General features: G+C 50.7%; 1 protein-coding gene across 2 annotated transcripts in view; it reads left to right on the top strand.

Moving 5' to 3' along the window:
- The window catches only part of TOR1AIP1 (torsin 1A interacting protein 1), a 28,710-nt gene extending 16,138 nt beyond the window's left edge, over positions 1-12,572 (top strand). For both annotated transcript variants that reach the window (XM_056107310.1, XM_056107311.1), the window contains 6 exons: positions 2,224-2,271; positions 2,795-2,836; positions 4,936-5,004; positions 8,136-8,180; positions 8,843-8,899; positions 9,886-12,572. In XM_056107310.1, coding sequence (XP_055963285.1) covers positions 2,224-2,271; positions 2,795-2,836; positions 4,936-5,004; positions 8,136-8,180; positions 8,843-8,899; positions 9,886-10,709 — 1,085 coding nt within the window. In that variant the 3' untranslated portion in view covers positions 10,710-12,572. The remainder of the gene's footprint in view (positions 1-2,223; positions 2,272-2,794; positions 2,837-4,935; positions 5,005-8,135; positions 8,181-8,842; positions 8,900-9,885) is intronic.
- Positions 12,573-21,448: the final 8,876 nt, after the last annotated feature.

A 21,448-nucleotide genomic window follows, 5' to 3' on the forward strand; every position in this document is an offset into this window, starting at 1 on the left:
GTTGCTTTTCCTGTATATGTATATTTTTTATATATATGCCTCAGACTAAACACAGTGAACTAATTCATATCGTCAGTAGTTTTTGTGCCGTGGCTCTTTGATCTTCCAGTAAATTCTTGGAGCCCATTGAGACGTGCACGACCAAATGCTGAGGACAGCTGCGCTAAGGGAGAGCCAGAGAACATTGTAAACGTGACAAGTGAGCTAGAATTTAAAACACTTTTTAAACAGTGGTTTTTTTAAACACTGAGATGTGGGGCTGGAGCAATAGCACAGCAGGAAGGGCGTTTGCCTTGCACGCAGCCAACCCGGGTTTGATTCCCAGCATCCCATAGGGTCCCCTGAGCACCGCCAAGAGTGAGTCCTGAGTGCAGAGGCAGGAGGAACCCCTGTGCGTCGCCAGGTGTGACCCAAAAAGCAAATAAATAAACAAATATTGAGATGTGTTTAGTACTCTTTGAAAAAGAGCAATTTGGGGCTGGCAGGAGTGATACTACAGCAGGGAGGACATTTGCCTTGCACGTGGCCAACCCGGGTTTGATTCCAAGCATCCCATAGGGTTCCCTGAACACCACCAGCAGTGATTCCTGAGTGCAGAGCCAGGGTCACACCCAGGGTTTCTCAGGGCTGACTCCTGGCTCTGCACTGAGGAATCACTCCTGGCGGTACTGCCAGTTTGTCCAAAGTAGGAATGAGATAATAAGATGTTATAATAAGATGTTGTGCGGCCACAAATGCGGCCGCGCGGTTCCAGGAGCTGGTTTTTATAGTCTCTGAGTCTTGGCCATTGATGGGATTACACGGCGCCAGGGGGCCAGTTGGTGGGTGTGACCCCCGCCTACTGGAATTTGGAGGATCTGGGTGGAGGATGCTCGGCCCAGATCCGAGTAGGCTTGGAGATCTCGGCCCCGGAACCCGCGTGGCTTTGTCCCTCTGCCAGTACCTTCATGTGTGCGGAGAGTGGTCTCAGCATGGTGGTGGCTGGTCCTGGAGGTCTTCGGCTGCCGGAGCCCTGGTCGGGGCGGGGAGGAAAGCTCAACCCGCTCCCCTCCAAGGGGCCCCGGCGAGGGCAGCCAGGTGCGGGGGCAGGAGACTGCACTGTTCTCTTCTGGGAGCTGGTTTTTCTAGTAAAGATTAAATTAAAAAAATTAAAAAATTTAAAAAAAGCTCAGGAGCAGTGTGATCACTTAAACAAGCTAGCTTAATTCAAATGTTGCTGTTTTTTTTTATTTTTGGGTCACACCCTGCGATGCACAGGGATTACTCCTGGCTCTGCACTCAGGAGTTACTCCTGGCAGTGCTCAGGGGACCCTATGGGATGCTGGGGATCGAACCCGGGTCGGCCGCGTGCGAGGCAAACGCCCTCCCCGCTGTGCTATCGCTCCAGCTCCCAAATGTTGACTTTTCTATGAAGAACACACAAACAAAAAATAAGAGGCCTAGATCAAAATACCTAATAGATTGACCATTTAAAAGAAACATTTAAGGCAAAAGTGGGATATTAATGATTTCAAGAAGATTCATCATTGTAAATTAAAAAAAAAAAGATTTTCCCCCTACCTTTTTGGTTTTGTTCTCTCCTTTACCTCATAGTATGCTTAATCTCTCTCTGTCTCTCTCTCTCAGTTCTTTCTCTCAGTTCTCTCTCTCATTCTCTTTCTCTCTGTCTTTCTCAGTCTCTCCCGTTTTTCAATAAGTGGTTAGAAGAATGACAGTTTGTTTTAGCTATAACATAACTTTTTTTTTTTTTTTTGCTTTTTGGGTCACCCCAGCGATGCTCAGAGGTTACTGCTGGCGGTGGCCAGGGAACCTTATGGGATGCCGGGGATTGTTCCCAGGTTGACTGCGTGCAAGGCTAATGCCTTCTCCACTGTGATATCGCTCCAGTCCCTAACATGAGACTCATTAGAAAGAGTTTTGCTGTTGTTGTTTGGGGCCATACTCAAGTTTCTCGGAGGTAGCACCTGTCTCTGTGCTCAGGAGCGAGCCTGGGGCGCGGGAAGGGGGTGCCCAGATGGAACCCCTCAGCTTCCAGACAACTGTCTTGCCTCTCTGGTATCCAGCCCCAGGAAGGGTTTTTCTAGATAACTAATGCACCTGTGTTTAATTCCCAGGAGTTAATTTGAGTATTTTTCCCCCTTTTGAAGACTCAGATTAGCCTATTGGAAAATGTGCGTTTTAATAGTTAAGAATGCTTTAGCGTGGACTGTATTTAAATTTCAGACCCGATCCCCAGATCAAGTCACTATGCAGATCGGCAGTCATCACAGTGTAAGTAAACCTATTTTTTTTGTTTGCTTTTTGGGTCCCACCTGGCAGTGCTCACAACTGACTCCTGGCTCTGCACTCAGGAATCACTCCTGGTGGTGCTCGGGGGACCCTATGGGATGCAAGCTCTGAGAACCACCAGGTGTGGCCCAAAACAGTTGGACCCACAAACTAAAAAGTCTTGGACATAGTTTTATACCACAGGGTAATTATCACATATAATACCCAAAGCGTCAGAGATTAAAAGGGCAAGAGAGAAAAATGACTTAACATCTCAATTTGGCTGGAAAGATAGGACAGTTGGGAAGTCTTACACATGACTGACCCAGGTTCGAATCCTGAGCACCGCCAGGAGTGATCCCTGAGCACGACCTGGCGTTAATTTGGTGGTTCTCAGATCTCGGGGATCAAACCCTGGTCAGCTGCATGCAAGGCAAACGCCCTTCCCCTGTGCAATCACTCCGGCCCTGTATTTGGTGTCTTGGTGTCCACGTACTCTGTCCCTCATTTCTGTTCTCTGTTGCAGATCAAGACTTTACAACCCGTGATCATCAACCTTCGGGGCTGAGTAAGTGGCTGGTTATTTGTTCTTTTTTCTTTTTCTTTTTTTTTTTTTTTATTTTGCTTTTTGGGTCACGCCCGGCGATGCTCAGGGGTTCCTCCTGGCTCTGCACTCAGGAATTACCCCTGGCGGTGCTCAGGGAACCATATGGGATGCTGGGATTCGAACCTGGGTTGGCTGCGTGCAAGGCAAACGCCCTCCCCGCTGTGCTATCGCTCCAGCCCCAATTTGTTCTTTTTTCAGTCATTTCGTGCCCTGCCTTATTTGACCCACAAGAAGTTCCACTAGGTGGGACCTGAGCGATAGTCAGCGGGGAGGAGGGTGTTTGCCTTGCACACGGCCGACCCGGGTTCGATCCCCGGCATCCCGTAGGGTTCCATAAGCACCACCAGGAGTGATTCCTGAGTGCAGAGCCAGGAGTCAGCCCTGAGCATCGCCGGGTGTGACCCAAAAAAGAAAAAAAAAATAAAATTTTGACTAGGACTTTTATTGCAGAGGTGGAGGGCACACACCGGGCCGTGCACAGGGATCACTCCTGGTGGTGCTCAGGATTTGAACCTAGGTCAGTCATGTGTAAGGCTTCCCAACTGTCCTCTCTTTACAGCCAAATTGAGGTGTTAAGTCATTTTTCTCTCTTGCCCTTTTAATCTCTTGACCTTTGGGTATCATATGTGATAATTACCCTGTGGTGTAAAAATATGTCCAAGACTTTTTTGTTTGTTGCCACACCTGGTCATTCTCAGAGCTTGCTCCTGGCTCTGTGCTCAGGCGTCACTCCTGGTGCGCTTGGGGGATCAGATTGGGGTGCTGGGGACGGAACAGGGGTCACTGCGTGCAAGGCAGGTGAAACCAGCGCGCAGGTTCGTTTTTGTTTTTATTTTCTTTTTGGGTCCCACCCGGCGATGCTCAGGGCTGACTCCTGGCTCTGCACTCAGGAATCACTCCTGGCAGGCTCAGGGGACCCTATGGGATGCCGGGGATTGAACCCGGGTCGGCCACGTGCAAGGCAGATGCCCTCCCTGCTGTGCTATTGCTTCAGCCCCATGTTTAAGACTTTTAATTTTATTTCTTTTTTTCTTTTTGGGTCACACCCGGCGATGCACAGGAGTTACTCCTGGTTCGTGTACTCAGGAATTATTCCTGGTGGTGCTCGGGCGAACCATATGGGATGCTGGGGATCGAACCCGGGTCGATTGCATGCAAGGCAAACGCCCTACTTGCTGTGCTATCGCTCCGGCCCCCTCACCTGTCCCTCTTGGCCTGTGAGAAATAGTCGTCTGCTCTACCCTTTCACATTCACTTGTACTTTGAAACTAAATGATTTTGTTATTTCACCCCCAACCCCTGCTCCCCATTTGATCTTTCTGTTGCATTTACCTTCTCTTTTATTTATTTATTTATTTATTTTGCTTTTTGGGTCACACCCGGTGATGCACAGGGGTTACTTCTGGCTCATGCCCTCAGGAATCCCTCCTGACGGTGCTCGGGGGACCCTAGGGGATGCCGGGGATCGAACCTGGGTCGGCCACATGCAAGGGAAACACCCTCTCCGCTGTGCTATCGCTCTAGCCCCCTGAATTTACCTTCTGATTTTGGGCTGGAGCGATAGCACAGCAGGGAGGGCGTTTGCTTTGCACGCTGCCAACCCGGCCGACCCAGGTTCGATTCCTCCGCCCCTCTCAGAGAGCCTGGTAAGTTACCTAGAGTATCTTGCCCGAATGGCAAAGCCTGGCAAGCTACCTGTGAAGCATTCAATATTCCAAACACAGTAACTACAATTCTTATGGGGCTCGAGTGATAGCACAGCGGGTAGGGCTTTTGCCTTGCGTGCGGCCGACCTGGGTTCGATTCCCAGCATCCCATATGGTCCCCTGAGCACCGCCAGGAGTAGTTCCTGAGTGCAGAGCCAGGAGTAACCCCTGTGCATTGCCGGGTGTGACCCAAAAAGCAGAATAAAAAAAAACACAAGTCTCACGATAGAGACGTTACTGGGCCTGCTCAAGCAAATCGATGAACAACGGGAGGACAGTGCTACAGTGCTACTTTGGAATACTGTGCACGTTTTTAAAAGTCCATGAAATGATCTCTCTGCATTTTCGTTTCAGGCTCAGGATATCCAAAAGTATCTCAGGAATGGAACGAACGGATTGGAGGGATAAGATCGCGGAGGCCAAGTAAGTGATCAACCTGTTGCAGAAATCGTCTTAAGTTTATTTACGTTTTTTTTCTTCGAGTACCTAACATATAAAAATATTCCAGTGTCCCAGTGAGCATTTAGATGTCTTCAATTATTCCATTAAGGAAAGTCAGCCAAGCTTCGCTAGTGGGGTAATTTCTATCATCTTGTACTGCAGAGATGGGCTAGTATAAAATACAGATAATGTTGTTTGAAGATCAACGAATTTTGGAGCATGTGGGGGGTGGTTTGTGGGGCTGGTGTAAAAGAGGGATCATTTTTCTGAAAAATCAATGAACTTTGGAGAGAGTCAGAGTGTGTGTGTGTGTGTGTGTGTGTGTGTGTGTGTGTGTGTGTGTATACGCGCGTGCTTTTCTTGGATTACACTCAGCAGTGCTCAGGGCTGACTCCTGGCTCTGCGTTGAGGGACCCTGTGCATTGTTGGGGTCAAGCAGGTACCCCACCTGCTGTGTGTCTTTCCAGCCTTGTTTAAAATAGCTACCTATAGCACTTGTTTTTTGAGGGGGGTTTTGTTGTTGTTGTTGTTGTTTGGTTTTTTTTTTGCTTTTTGTAGCATTGTATCACTGTCCTCCCGTTGTTCATCGATTTGCTCGAGCGGGCCCAGAAACGTCTCCATTGGAGATTTTGTTGTTACTGTGTTTGGCATATCGAATACGTCACGGGGAGCTTGCCAGGCTCTGCTGTGCGGGCGCGATTCTCTCGGTAGCTTGCTGGGCTCTCCAAGAGGGGCAGAGGAATCGAACCCGGCTCGGCCAGGCCGGCTGCACACAAGGCAAACGCCCTACCACTGTGCTATTGCTCCAGCCCATATATTTTTATATAATAATAATATTTTGAGATGAAGAATCGCACTGTCCTCCCGTTGTTCATTGATTTGCTCGAGCGGGCCCAGTAACGTCTCCATTGGAGACTTTGTTGTTACTGTGTCTGGCATATCGAATACTCTCGGTGGCTTGCCGGGCTCTCCGAGAGGGGCGGAGGAATCGAACTCGGGTCGGCCAGGTCGGCCGCATGCAAGGCAGACGCCCTCCCTGCTGTGCTATCGCTCCAGCCTTGCTTTTTGTACATGTTTTAAATAAGGGCTGGAATCTACTAAGATCAGGTTCAAGGGCTGTTTCATGCCACAGTTATTTAAATATTAAATACCAGAATTTTATTTGAATCGAATCACCATGAGCTCCAGTTACAAAACTTTCATGTTTGAGTTTCAGTCATGCTTCATTCATTCACACAATGATGGAACACTCATTCCTCCATCCGTGTACATTTTCCACCATCAATGTCCCCAGTATCCCTCCCCCTCGCCCTCGCCCCTCCCCTCCCCCAGCCCCTATGATAGATAATTTCTCTCATATTCGTCTCTACTTATGGAATACCAGAACTATTTACATGGCACGAGTAGATGTGTTGAAACAGTCATATATTGAACCATATGTCCCAGTTTCTCTAGCTGGGTGTAGACCTAAAATCTTGACTCTACTAAGAAAAAACAAAATTATGCCTTTCAGTGACCTAAGCTTGCTCCCTTTTAGCATCTAATCACAGTAGGTCCCTAGGGTCTAAGAGACTCTTTAATCTTAAACAATTATTATTATTTTGGCTATTTTTAGAGCTCACACCCGGCGATGCTCAGGGGTACTCCTGGCTCTGCAATCAGGAATCACTCCTGGCAGCGCTTGGGGGTCCCTATGGGATGCCGGGGCTCGAACCCAGGTTGATTATGTTCAAGGCAAATGCCCTCCCTGCTGTACAATCGCTGAAGCCCCATCAGAGACCCTTTATTATTTTTTTTAATTTATTTTTTCATTTTAGTGAATCACCGTGAGACACAGTTACAGACTTAACAAACGTTTGTGATTATGTTTCAGTCGCATAATGATCAACCAATGCCCATCTCCACCACCAATGTTCCCAGTATCCGTCCTGCCACTCCCTCCCCTTCCCCTTCTGCCTCTGTGGCAGGGCATTCCCTCTTACTGTCAGAAGCCCTTCAGAGGACAGCAGAATTCTACTCACTGTGTCTTCCTTAGGTGACAGACGGTGATTGGTTAGTATAACCTTTCAAGAAAACGGCTCGGTTTCGGGCTGGAGCAATAGTACAGCAGGGAGGGTGTTTGCCTTGCACACGGCCAACCCAGGTTCGATTCCCAGCATCCCATGGGGTCCCCTGAGCACTGCCAGGAGTGATTCCTGAGTGCAAAGCCAGGAGGAACCCCTCTGCATCGCCGGGTGTGATCCAAAAAGAAAAAAAAAAAGAATCGAGTAATTCTCAGCTGCTCTATTTCACCCACTCATGAATCATCCAAAACTGAAATCACTTTTCCCTTTTTTGTTTTTTGTTTTAGGGCCACATCTGGCAGTGCTCAGGGCTACCCCTGGCTCTGCGCTCAGGAATTGCTCCTGATCGCGTGGGAAGCCGGGGAGCGAACGCAGGTCAGCCGCGTGCAAGACAAACGCCCTCCCTGCTGTACCGCTCTGGCCCGAGATGTTTTTTTTAATTCATTTTCTAAACTGCCACCGTGTAAGGGGGTTGCTGGGAAATGTTTTGAAATTTCATAACCACAGATCGAAAAGTGACATGATGGCAGGTTCTTCAATGTCATCTTTACAATATCTAGCCGGGATGTGTAATGGTCAGAAAATCTGGAGGAAATACTTAATGTAGTTAAGTAAGACTCAGGGGCTGGAGCGATAGCACAGCGGGGAGGGCGTTGGCCTTGCACGCGGCCGACCCGGGTTCGATTCCCACATCCCCCCGAATACCTCCAGGAGTAATTCCTGAGTGCAGAGTCAGGAGTCAGCCCTGAGGATGGCTGGATGTTGCCCAAAAAGAGGGGGGGAAAAAAAGACTCAAAAGAAGGAGGCCAGGGAGACAGTATAGCCTTGCATTTGACTTGCCTTGCATGGGGCTGACTCGGGTTCGATCCCCGACACCCCCTAAGGTCCCCTGAGCACCGCCAGAAGTGATCCCCGAGTGCAGAGCCAGGAGTAACCCCCGAGCAATGCCTGGTGTGGCCCCAAACCCTCCCCAAGTCAAAACACTGTGCTCGAACGCCTGACCCGTGTCCTCACGCGTAACCGGCGCTGTCTGCGTTTCTCTCTCTGCAGTATCTTCAGGAAGCAAGAGTTCCGTGCCTGGCGGTTTTTCGGACGGTAAACGCTTTTCTTTCCTCCTCGATGCGCTTTTCGTTCTCACTCTGTCCCCGACGGCTGACCAGCTCTAATAGATAACGGGGGTCGACTGCTCCAAGTTTTTCCTCTTAAGACTAATGTACTGGGGGGCTGGAGCAATAGCACAGCGGGGAGGGAGTTTGCCTGGCATGCGGCGAGCCGGGTTCAATCCCCGGCATCCCATAGGGTCCCCCAAGCACCACCAGGAGGGATTCTTGAGTGCAGAGCCGGGAGGATCGAACCCCTGGGGTGGGACCCAAAAAGCAAAAAAAAAACAAAGATAAAACAAAAAAAAAACCTAATGCACTAATAGGCCAGAGCCGATTCCACCCACTAGGGGGCGCCAGAACAGCAGCGAGGGCTGGGGCAGGGGTGGGGGTGGGGCTCGCTGCGTCCGCCTGGACTGTTACTGTGTGTGAAGGACAGTTTCCAGGTGGTTCTGCGGTGATCTTTCCCCCCAGTGTGGGCAGTAGGCCACATCCGATTGGGGGTCTCTGGACCAGGGCTGATGGGGGCAGAGGTGACTTGTCCCGGGCCTCGGATCTTCCGCTTGTCCGTGTTCCTGGCTGACCTCCGCCCTCCCGCCTCTGCCGGGAGTGGGCCGGGGTGGACCACTGAGTGACCGTCCTTTCTGCCCTCCCTAGATGACAGCCTGCGGAAGCCAGAGCTCAGGAACCAGCGCCCGCCGAGCGCCGCCCAGCGTAAGTATCCCAGCGCCCAGATGGGCCAAGCCCCTGACCCAACACTCCACTTCCCAGTGTTGACATCGTGTGTGTGTGGTTTTCTTTTTTTTGGGGGGGGGGGTCCCACCCAGCGATGCACAGGGGTTACTCCTGGCTCTGCACTCAGGAATTATTCCTGGCGGTGCTCAGGGGACCATATGGGATGCTGGGAATCGAACCCGGGTCAGCCACGTGCAAGGCAAACGCCCTCCCCGCTGTGCTGTTGCTCCAGCCCCCTTTTTTTAATTTTTATTGTTGTTACTGGGCTGGAGCGATAGCACAGCGGTAGGGCATTTGCCTTGCACGTAGCCAGCCTGACTGAGCCAGGTTCGATTCTTCCACCCCTCTCAGAGAGCCCGGCAAGCTACAGAGAGTATCTCGCCCGCACGGCAAAGCCTGGCAAGCTCCCTGTGATGTATTCAATATGCCAGAAACGTAACAACAAGTCTCAAAATGGAGACGTTACTGGGCCTGCTCAAGCAAATCGATGAACAACAGGTTTGAAAGCATTGTTGTCAGAGACCGAGCCACAGGACAGCGGGGAGGGCGCTGGCCTGGCACGTGGCCGACCCAAGTTTGGTCACCTGCTCCCCTTATGGTCCCCCCGAGCACTGCCAGGAGTGATTCCTGAGTGTATAAGCCAGGAGTAACCCCTGAGCATCGCTGGGTGTGACCTCAAAAGCAAAAAAAAAAAAAAAACCCAAAGCTGGGAGCTGGGGGCTGGAGCGATAGCCCAGCGGGGAGGGCGTTTGCCTTGCACTTGGCTGACCCGGGTTCGATCCCCGGCATCCCATAGGGTCCTCTGAGCACTGCCAGGAGTGATTCCTGAGTGCAGAGCCAGGAGTCAGCCCTGTGCATCGCCAGGTGGGACCCAAAAAGAAAATAAAAACAAAAACAAACCTTGTGCCCTGCTCACCGAGCCACCGCTGATGACCGTCCTTTCCTGTCCGTTTCCTCCCGGACAGAAGCACCCAGGCCACCCAAAGCGCCATCCTCGCCGCCCAAAGAGTCGTCCTGGCCGGGTCCTTGTTCCTGGCCGCTGCTGCTGCTGCTGGCGGTGGTGGCCGGCGTCGCCCTGTACCTGATGGGGCCCAGCGGGTCCCCCGCGGCGGACAGCCCGGACGTCCAGGTGTTCCAGAGTCAGATGCAGCAGCTGCGGCAGCGCTACCGTGGGCAGGACGAGAAGCTCTGGCGACGCAGCGCGGCGTTGCTGGAGAAACACCTCAACGGCTCCCGGCCGCGGCCGCAACCTGCCATCCTGCTGCTGGCGGCCGCCCGCGACGCCGAGGACGTCCTGCACTGCTTGGGCGAGCACATCGCCGACGCCTACGCCGCCTCGCTGGACCACCGCGCCCCGGCCATCCGCATCGACGGCGCGGGGCTGGCGTCCCGGGACAGCGGCGCGGCCAAGCTGCAGGTGGACGAGGCGCTGAGCCGCGGCTTCGAGGGCGGCCGGGCGGCGGCCGTGGTCCACCGGTTCGAGTCCCTGCCGGCCGGCGCCACCCTCATCTTCTACAAGTACTGCGACCACGAGCACGCGGCCTTCAAGGACGTGGCGCTGGTGCTCACCGTCCTGCTGGAGGACAAGACGCTGGGCGCCAGCCCCGACCTCAAGCACGTCGAGGAGAAGGTGCGCGACTTCCTGCGGGTCAAGTTCATCGAGGTCGGCGCCCCCAGCGGGCACGACCGCATGGACGCCGACAAGCTGAGCGGTCTCTGGAGTCGCATCTCCCACCTGGTGCTGCCCGTGCAGCCCGAGCGGTCCCAGAAGCGGGGCAGCTGCTTGTGACCGGCCCCGGGTTCAAGGCCCGGCTGGCCTTCCCCCCACCCCCACCCCGGCGCCGCTCTGCGGAGGAACGGGTTTCTTTCCCAGGAGAGTCGGCTTCCACGGCCAACACGACTCGTGGCCCATCCCGCGTGCGGCCTCGTTTGTCGGACCCCTGAGCGCGGCCAGGGGGATCCCCCCGGGTGGGTCTGGACCTCAGGGTCTGGATCTTTGCTGCACCCCACTTTCTGTGTGCTGTTTTGTGTGTCTGCAGCTTGGGCTTTCACAGGGCAGGGGTCTCCCTGGTGGCGGCGGCGGCTTCTGTCCTGAGCCGCTTACGTGGGCAGCGACCCACGTCACCTGGGCTCAGGCACGACAGGGCGTCCGTCCTGGGGTTGTGGTAAGGATGGTCTCTGTGGGGTGTTTCGGGTTTTTTCTTTCCCCCACCCCTCCCCGCTTTGTTTTTGGAGTCGTAGGCAAGGAGGCGGCCCTGGGCAGAGCGAGACACTGTGAAAATGAATGACAGGAAGATTTGTCACCGCAGAATGTTTTAATCAGACCAGGCCAGACTGCTGCCACCGTGGGGAAGATGCTGGCCTTGTATGCCACCAACCCCGGTGCAGATACCCGGCACTGTAGAGGGTTCTCCTTGGACACCGCTCACACTCACGCCCGAGCACAGAGCCAGGAGTAACCCCTGAGCACCGCAGGGCGAGCACCCACACATATGCACACACCGACCAGGAAACCGGGTGCATGGAGCCACTTCCGGAATGTGCTTTTCACACGCTCTTTGCCTTTAAAGAAACGGTGAGGGGAGGGGTGGGGAGTGTTTCGGAAGCTTTTTTCGTCCTTGCCACTTTGATGCTGAAGCCCCCGTGAATCCTGAGTAGTTGCTCACGGGTGTACCCCAAAGTCTTGGTTGTGACTGAGGAACCGTAATTTAGGCAACTGCAAACCGTTGGTGTAACCAGCCCTTGAGAAAGGTTGATGTGCTCCGTGCCCATCTGTTCTCTCTGTAGCCTCTTCATAATGCTCTCGCAAGGGGTACAAAGATCGGCCAAGTACACCGAATTCCATGTGATTTGAGTTCCTCGGGCTCCACCCGGCCCCCGTTGGCTTCGTGTTGAAATGTTCTGTGGGGCCGAAGCGATAGCACAGCGGGGAGGGCGTTTCCCTTGCACGCGGCCGACCCGAGTTCAATCCCCAGCATCCCATAAGGTCCCCCGAGCACCGCCAGGAGTGATTCCTGAGTGCAGAGCCAGGAGGAACCTCTGAGCATTGCTGGGTGGGACCCAAAAAGCCAAAAAAAAACAAAAGCTATATGCTTTGACAGGGCTCATCTGTGCTCTGCTCTGCAATTCGTAGACCCTTCAAATTCTCAAGGCACATTTCTTTTTCTTTTTTTTTTTAAGTTATCAGCTAACTTCTATGTGAAATACTGTTTTCAGAGAACTAGAGCTAGTCTGAGGGTTTCCGCCTTTGTCTTTTTTGTCTCTTGGCTCTGCTCAGGGCTGACTCCTGGCTCTGTGCTCACGACCAACTCCTGGCTCTGTGCTCACGGTTGACTCCCAGCTGTGCTTGTTCCAGAGCTGACGGTAAATGAGGTGTTTGCAAACTTCGCGCCCTGGATTGTTCTTGGTTCCTGGTCTTATTTACAGAGCATTCTAAAAAGAATTTCGAAGAATTTATTTTATATATTATGTACATTATCTTTGGAGAAATGTTTTTATTAAATGTTTCATTGACCAAAATAAGACCAAAATAATTTGAAAATAATCAATGTTATATCTCTCAGAAAAAAGAATTATAATTTCTCATCTCTCTAGAAATACCTTTTGAAAGCTATTTTAGTAATTTAAATAAATTTACTTTTTTGGTTTGTACGCTCTGTATACTGTCTGATCTTAATGGTTTATCTATTTCTTTTTTGGGGGGGTCACATCCGGCCATGCTCAGGGGTTCCTCCTGGCTCTGCACTCAGGATCACTCCTGGTATTGCTTGGGGAACCCTATGGGATGCTGGGGACCGAACCCGGGTCGACCACGGGCAAGGCAAACGCCCTCTCCCCAGCGCAGGCCGACCCAAGTTCAATTCCCAGCATCCCATAAGGTCTCCCAAGCACTGCCAGGAACGATTCCTGAGTGCAGAGCCAGGAGGAACCCCTGAGCATTGCCGGATGTGACCCAAAACACACAAAAAAGTTACCATTTCTTATTTTTAAAAAATGTTTTTTAAACCTATAAAAGTGATTTTTGAGATCTTAGCTTCAGCACCACGGCAAGCTCTGGGAACTGAGATGAATGACAAGCCAGCACTCAGGCCTTGAGGATGTGAAAGCCCGTGGATGAGTACCAGGAGTGCAGCCTGAGAGCATGCAGGAGAGTGTGGGGACCCCACCCCCCACCCCCATGGACCTGGCCAGGCAAGTGTGTGACCATTGTCCTTACAGTGACAAAGGGGCAGGTGTGGGGTCAGTAGCTACATCTTGTTGGGTCAGAGGGTGAAGACGCTGGCCTTGCATGTGGCCCGCCTTGATTTTATCCCGGCATCCCATAGGGTCCCCAGGGACCACCAGGAGTCACTTCTGAGCACAGAGCCAGGAGTCAGCCCCTGAACATCACCAGGTTTGGGCCAAAAACCAAAAAGAAAAAAAAAAATTCTGGGGCCCGAGCGATAGTCCAGTGGGTAGGATGTTTGCCTTGCATGTGACCGAACCAGGTTCGATTCCCGGCATCCCGTAGGGTCCCCCGAGCACTGCCAAGAGTGATTCCTGAGTACAGGGTCAGGAGGAACCCCTGAGCATCACCGGGTGTGACGCAAAAAGCAAAAAAATAAAAAAGAAACCCCAAATTTGTGGGTCTGCGGCTGTGCCTCATGGTGTTTCACTCATGAAGATTTAAGGGAAAAAAATAAAAATAAACCCCCAAACTAAACAAAAACCACACAGAAACAAGGAAGCGCCATTCAGTGAGCAGATTCCAGTGGCACCTTGTCTTTGGAAATAGCCCCTGAGAAAGAGCTTTTCTGTTCCATATTAGTTTCTAGTAACTGAAGTTTGCTCCTCTGGGATATTTGTGATGATCTTGGCAATGGAGATGGACAAACACAATTGAAAAGGACCTTCTCATTGAGATACTACACTTGATCTTCGCCAAAAGGCCGAGAAGCAACTCCCTGTGTCGTACCCAATATGCCAAATACCAGTAACAATGATGGGTCTCATTCTCCTAAAGAGCCTTGAATATAATCTCAGGGCTAGGATGAAGGAGACGTTACTGGGGCCTGCTCGAGGCAATCGACGAATAACAGGATGATCTGTGATCTGTGTCTCATTCAGAAAATTTTGCCAACTTCCTGCCTCTGACTTTACCTCCAAGTTTTCTTCCCCCCACCCTTTTCTTTTTTTTCTGGTCACACCTGGCAATGCTCAGGGCTGACTCCTGGCTCTGCACTCAGGAATCACTCCTGATAGAGTCTGGGGGACCCTATGGGATGCCGGGGATCGAACCCCGATAGGCCACGTGCCAGGCAAATGCCCTCCCCGCTGGACTATTGCTCCAGCCGCACCTCCAAATTTTAGTTGTTGAATTAGCAGCTCTACTCTGAATAATTCCTGACATGTCACTTTGACCTTTGTGACTTCCCGAAGATTATCAGTCCATGTTACCCGGAAATTTCTTCGTAGGATTCAGATATTACACATCTTCATGTGATCTTATTCCTTTGACATGAATGCTTGAGTTGCAACACTGTCTTTAAGGCTTTTGTGAAGTATGGTGGGGGACAAAATAGATGCTCACTAAACATGACCTTCACGAGGCCAGAGAAATCGTACAGTAGGGAAGGTATTGGGTCAATGTGGACACCACCTATGGTCTCCCAGCTTTGCCAGGCGTCACACTTGAGCACAGAGCCAGAAATAGCCCCTGAGCACTGCCTTGCACGCCACTGACCTGGGTTCGATCCCCGGCATCCCATAGGGTCCCCTGAGCACCGCCAGGAGTGATCCCTGAGTGCAGAGGCAGGAGTAACCCCTGTGCATTGCCAGGTGTGACCCCCAAAACCAATAATAATAATAATAAAAGAAGTTTTTAAAATAAGATTATTTCTAATAAATGAAACCTCTAGAACTCAAACACGAGAGCGCTCCTTAGCACTGCCATCCGTAATGGGTAAAGCTGTTGAAAGGGTATTTTTTATAATTATTTTTTCTTTTTGGGTCACACCCGATGGTGCTCAGGGGTTACTCCTGGCTCTTCACTCAGGAATTACTCCTGGCAGTGCTCAGGGGACCATGTGGAATGCTGGGAATCGAACCCAGGTTGGCCACGTGCAAGGCAAACACCTTACCCGCTGTGCTATTGCTCCAGCCCCGAAACGTTTTTTTTTTTTTCAAAAAAAAAATTATTTCAGGGGCTAGAGCGGTAGCACAGCGGAAAGGCGTTTGCCTTGCATGCGGCCGACCCCGGTTCAGTCCCTGGCATCCCATAGGGTCCCCCAAGCACTGCCAGGAGTAATTCCTGAGTGCATGAGCCAGGAGTCAGCCCAGAGCATTGCTGGGTGTGACCCCAAAACAAAATAAACCTCTACAGCCATTTACCCTTTTAGAAACCAACTTTACCTCAATAAAAGGTTAATTAAAAGCTAAAGACCAAAAAATTACAAAGATCAAATCAATTACAAAACAAGAAAGATACAGCAGGTTGGGCTGGAGCAGCAAGACAACAGGCTGGGCGTTTGCCTTGCACGCAGCCGACCCGGGTTCGATCCCCGGCATCCCATCGGGTCCCCCGAGCCCCGCCAGGAGTGATTCCTGAGTACAAAGCCAGGAGTACAAAGCCCTGAGCCTCACCAGGTGTGGACTAAAAAAAAAAAAAACAGAAAAAGAAATACCCAAATGTTTCGCCTTCTGGTCGGAAGAATCTGTCTGAGCACTAACAAAGGCCAAACTTGGTTGGACAAGAGGACACTGTGTCCTTTGAACTTCAGAGCTGCGGGGGGGGGGGGGGCGGGGGGGCGGGGGGGGGCGGGGGGGCGGGGGGGGCGCGGTGTTGAGCACTCCTGGTAAAGTTCACTTTGCAGACAGAATGAGGTCATGGTTCAGATAACAAACCCTCCCTGGCGCCTCCCTCTGCGTTCTCCAAGGGACTCGCTGACGTTATCTTAGAGCAAATATTATTACCCCCATTTTAGAGGTTCAGAAACGAAGATACTCGGCGAGGAACTCGACTTGCTTTAAACATCGTCATCCTAAATCCGTGATGAAACCGAGAATTTATTCCAGGAATGCAGTCGGCTTCTCTATCAGATAGGCGAACTTCCTAGATAGCGAAAGGGTTTTATTGGCCCGAATTTGTATGAAACTTCTCGTGTGATAATTATCTTCTGTAAATAACTCAATGAGAAATGCTCCGGCTGTGTGTCGGCTCTCTTGGTTCATACCCAGCGATGCTGAGGGCTGACTCCTGACTCTGCACTCAGGAATTACTCCTGGCGATGCCCGGGGGACCCAATGGGATGCTGAGGTTCGAACCCGGGTCGGCCGCATTCAAGGCAAACGCCCTACCCGCTGTACTATCACTGTGGCCCTGTATGTCGACTTTGATGCTGGAGAGAGGTAAGAAATGATTTGTAAGGGCTAGAGCGATAGGACAGCAGGGAGCGCCTTTGTCTTGCACTTGACCGACCCGGGTTCGATCCCCGGCATCCCATAGGGTCCCCTGAGCCAATGCCAGGAGTGATTCCTGAGTGCAGAGCCAGGAGTTAGCCCTGAGCATCGCCGGGTGGGACCTAAAAACTGGGAAATAAAGCTGTAAAAGAAAATAAATGAAGGACTAGAGCTTTAGTACAGTGGGTAGGGCATTTGCCTTGCATGTGACTGACCCGGGTTCGATCCCCGGCATCCCATGAGGTCCCCAGAGCACCACCAGGAGTGATCCCTGAGTGCAGAGCCGGGAGTCAGCCCTGAGCATTACCGATGTGACCAAAAAAGAAAAAAAAATGAGTTTAAGAGAAATTCTTTCAGATAGAAACAAACGGGGGTGATGGTGGGGGAACCCAGAGAATTTATGTAGTAGAAGGCATTTTAGGTATTTATTTTATCCTTTATTTTTTCTGGGGCTTGGGGCCACACCTGGTGGTACTCAGGGCTTACCCCTGGCTCCGTGCTCAGGTTCTGGTGGGAACTAAAAACGGGGAATGGGGATTGGAGCAATAGCACAGCGGGGAGGGTGTTTACCTTGCATGCAGCCGACCCGGGTTCAATTCCAGCATCCCAAGTGGTCTCCCGAGCACCACCAGGAGTAATTCCTGAGTGCAGAGCCAGGAGTAACCCCTGTGCATCGCTGGGTGTGACCCCCAAAAGCAAAAAAATAAAGCAAAAAACAAAAACAAAACAAAACAAAAACAGGCAATGTGTGTGTATAACCAAGATGATGCAAGAATTCTTTACAGAGAGGCGTATGATAGGGAAGAGCAGAATTTTAGTGCAGAGAAGAGCATCAAATTATTCCCAGCCAATTGTTAGCATCTCTGTGCATTATCTTATTTCCAATTCTATGCAAACTTTTCTGTTTCTTTTTCTTTTTTTTCCTTTTTGGGTCACACCTGATGATGCTTAGGGCTGGCTCCTGGCTCCAAAGTCAGGAATTGTTCCTGATGGTGTTCGGGAACCCTGTGAGATGCCGGGAATCGAACCCGGGTCACCCGCGTGCAAGGCAAACGCCTCCCTGCTGTCCTATCGCTCCGGCCCCAGACGTTTGTATTTTTCTAGCCAGCTCCCCCTTCAATATCCCTTTGGCCTCTGCCTGTCTGTTTTTCTGCCTGACAGTTCCAGCTGCTCTTGCCCCCGTTAATAAATATCTGTTGGGTCTCCTGTAACTGCATCGGATTTGTAACCGAACGCTCCTCCGTGCTCAGTTCTTGTTCAACAGGTGGATGGTACTTCATCCCAGGATTCCAAGAGCGTTTTTAGTGGCTGATAAGCCTCATTAAAGCCTATGGCTCTTTTTCCATCCAGCCCGGGCACCCAGCTGCCTTTTTCTATTCTGGGAAGCGCCCCAGAAAACCGCCTGTCAAGAGGTTAAAACTTTCCACCACCTGCAAACAGGGACACTCACCCCTTGTAAAATAACAGCGTGGTTGTCTGCCGTATAATCCCACGCTGACTTATATAGTCTTTTATGCATCTAATTTTTTAATTGCTGCTGTCTGTGAGCGTATTCTAAGGGGGTGGGGGGGGGAAACAGGTTGCTTTTATGGAGTTAATTGTGGAATAATTAATGTCTGTTCGCTCAGCTACTTCAAAGCGATGGGAAACCAATAAAGGAAAGAAGAGGTTCAGCATTCGAAGGAACTAATCCTTGAAGGTTCCTGGAGATTAAGGACAGGAAAAGAAAATTTAGATATTTTTTATTTTTTAAAATTTTTCCATTGCGGTTACACCTGGCAGTACCGAAGTCTTACAAAAATCAAGGCAGACGGTCTGCCACGCATGTTACGTTCCTGGCTCTAAGGAAAATATAAATCCTAGGGCTAAAAATATTCGGGATATTTTCTCACACCTGACTCCTCTAGCTCTTAACAGGAAACACTTAATTTGGAGACAATGGAAACGAGGTAGAACGTAGATGGGAATATATCCGTTAATTCGTTCACTCGGGCAGGGATCTTGTTGGGGACGGAGAGTTCAGGGGTGAAGGAGTTTAATTTGCAGGAGCCCATCCCGTCCCCAGCGCGAAAGGGTCCCCCGTATTGCTGACTGTGCTCTACTTCAAAAGAGAAGGAAGCAAATCATCGCAAAAAAATAACAATAAATGGGCTAGAGCGATAGTATAATGGGTAGGGCATTTGTCTTGCATGCAGCTGACCCAGGTTCGATTCCCAGCATCCCGTATGGTCCCCCGAGCACCGCCAGGAATGATTCCTGAGTGCAGAGCCAGGAGTAACTCCTGAGCATCGCTGGATGGGACCCAAAAAGCAAAAAATAAAATAACAAAAACAATCAAGAATCAGCCTCAAACCAGCCCCTCTGATACCAGAGTTTGTTAGGCTCATGAATGTTGCATACGTGTATGTATGTATATCCGTGGAAAATGAAGAGTGATATTTTAAAAACAGATTTCAGATAACATACTAAGTGCACTGTTTTTTTTTTATTTTTGGGTCACACCTGTGATGCACAGGGGTTACTCCTGGCTCTTCACTCAGGAATTACTCCTGGCGGTGCTCCGGGGACCATATGGGATGCTGGGGATCAAACCCGGGTCGGCCGTGTGCAAGGCAAACGCCCTACCCGCTGTGCGATCTCTCCAGCCCCCAAGTGCATTTTTATACTCACAATATTTTTTTTTTACTTAAAAAAATAATTGAGGGGCTGGAGTGATAGCACAGTGGGGAGGGTGTTTATCTTGCACACGGCCAACCCGGGTTCGATTCCCAGCATCCCATAGGGGCCCCCGAGCATGGCCAGGAGTAATTCCTGAGTGCATGAACCAGGAGTAACCCCTGTGCATCGCTGGGTATGACCCAAAAGAGCCAAAAAAAATTGAAAAATGAGAGCAATAGTCCAGCAGGGAGGGCGTTTGCCTTGCATGCAACTGGCCCAGGTTCGATCCCCAGCATCCCATAGGGTCCCCCGAGCACCGCCAGGAGTTCCTGAGTGCAGAGCCAGAAGGAACCCTTGACCACTTCCAGGAGTCATCCCTGATCCCTGAGCACAGAGCCAGGATTTAGCCCTGAGCACTGCCAGGAGTGATCCCTGAGCACGGAGCCAGGAGTCATCTCTGAGCACCGCCAGGAGTGATTCCTGAGTGCAGAGCCAGGAGTAAGCTCTCAGCACTGCCAGGTGTGGCCCCCAAACCATATTTTTTACATGTGGAGTTTTGGGGCCACACCCAGTGGTGCTGAAGACCTAGTCCTGCCTCTGAGATGATCATAAGAGGTGTCGGGGATTTAACCTGGGTGGCTACATACAAGGTAAGTGCCCTGTTTGCTATACTATCACTCTAGTTCTAGTTCTAGCATCTACCCAGATGTTTTTATTAAACTTAATTTTATTGTTGCTTTGTTGGGATTGGAAAAATAGTAAAGTGACATACTATTTTTATTTTACTTTTATTATTATTATTTGCTTTTTGGGTCACACCAAGCGATGCTCAGGGGTTATTCCTGGCTCTGCACTCAGGAATTACTCCTGGCGGTGCTTGGGGGACCATATGGGATGCTGGGGATCGAACCCAGGTCGGCCGCGTGCAAGGCAAACGCCCTCCCCGCTGTGCTATCGCTCTGGCCCGATGTACTATTTTTATCCACACCCAGTGATGCTCAGGGGTCCTCTTGACTCTGCACTCAGGAATTACTCCTGGGTAAGGTCCTTGCCTGGCACAGAGTGACACTGGCTTGGTCTGCAGCACCCCACATGGGCCCTGAGCATAGCCAGATGTGACCCAAAACACTGGGTCCCGGGGGGTCGTGCGGTGATGATGGGACTCGAGGGACCAGGCAGTGACAGGGGATTACATGGGGTTCAGCACACAAAGCCCACACTCCAGCCCTTTGAGCTGTCTCTTAGGCCTTGCTGATTTATTTTGTTTTGGGGTCCCACCCAGTGATGCTCAGGGCTGACTCCTGACTCTGCACTCAGGAATCACTCCTGGCGGTGCTCGGGGGATCCTATGGGTTGCTGGAGATCGAACCCAGTCAGCCACGTGCAAGGCCAGCGCTCTCCCCTCTGGACTATGACCTTGGGCACACATCACGATCAGGATCATCCTGTTGTTCGTCGATTACCTTGAGCAGGCACCAGTAACGTCTCCTTCTTCCTAGTCCTGAGATTTTAAAAGAGCCATTTCAATGCTCTTTCAGGATTAGGAGAATGAGACCCATCATTGTTACTGGTATTTGGCATATTCAGTATGACACAAGAAGTTTGCCAGACTCTACCGTGCGGGCAGGATACTTTTAGTAGCCTGCCAGGTTCTCCAAAGGAAAAATAAGATAATAAGATGTCACACAGCCGCAAATGCGTTGACCACACATAAGCCTTATTAAACATTTTTTGAGATTGTCTCCATTTTCTCCCAATGGTGAGGACAGATCATCTTGAGACTATTGAAAAATGCATCAGCCTTGGGCCAAACCTTGCTTTGCTCTTAACCCTTAGCAGAAGTCGAGGAAGGAAGACTAGTATTTAGTCCACTGCCTGGCAATTTTCCAAGAGCCCTTCAGATCTCATCTTGAAGGAAGGATTAGCCTTCAAAAGGGAAACGGAGATTTAAAGCAATTTGCCAGACAGTCCAATCCTCCCAATTACTTTGATCTGAGCAGCCCCGTCTTTCAGAAGTGAACTTCGACCTGTTCCTTCTCCTTGTCTTCTACTTGGCCACCGTGAATTCATTCCATGAGGTTTTCGTGTTTGGGATTTGGAAGTCCCTGATCGCTAAATACCCAGCACTGTATTAAACACATTTAATACAGTTTTGTTTCTGATACGAAAGCAGGGCATGCTGGTCTTACCCTTTCCATGAGAACTTTACAAGTGATGAGGCTATATTTCCGAAATTCTAGTTATCTTGACCAACCAGTATGAGCCAGTAGCGAAAAAACAGGATGGGAGGGCCAGAGAGAGAGATTGTTCCAGGGTTAAGGTGGCTGACCCCCGTTCCATCCCTGGAATCACAGTTTCCCAAACATGGAAATAGCTGAGACCCCAACCAAAAATAAAAATAAACAGCATAGGAGAAAGGCAGTACCAAACGAT

This window comes from Sorex fumeus, unplaced genomic scaffold (genome assembly GCF_029834395.1).
Source record: "Sorex fumeus unplaced genomic scaffold, SorFum_2.1 ptg000161l, whole genome shotgun sequence".
NCBI lineage: Eukaryota > Metazoa > Chordata > Mammalia > Eulipotyphla > Soricidae > Sorex > Sorex fumeus.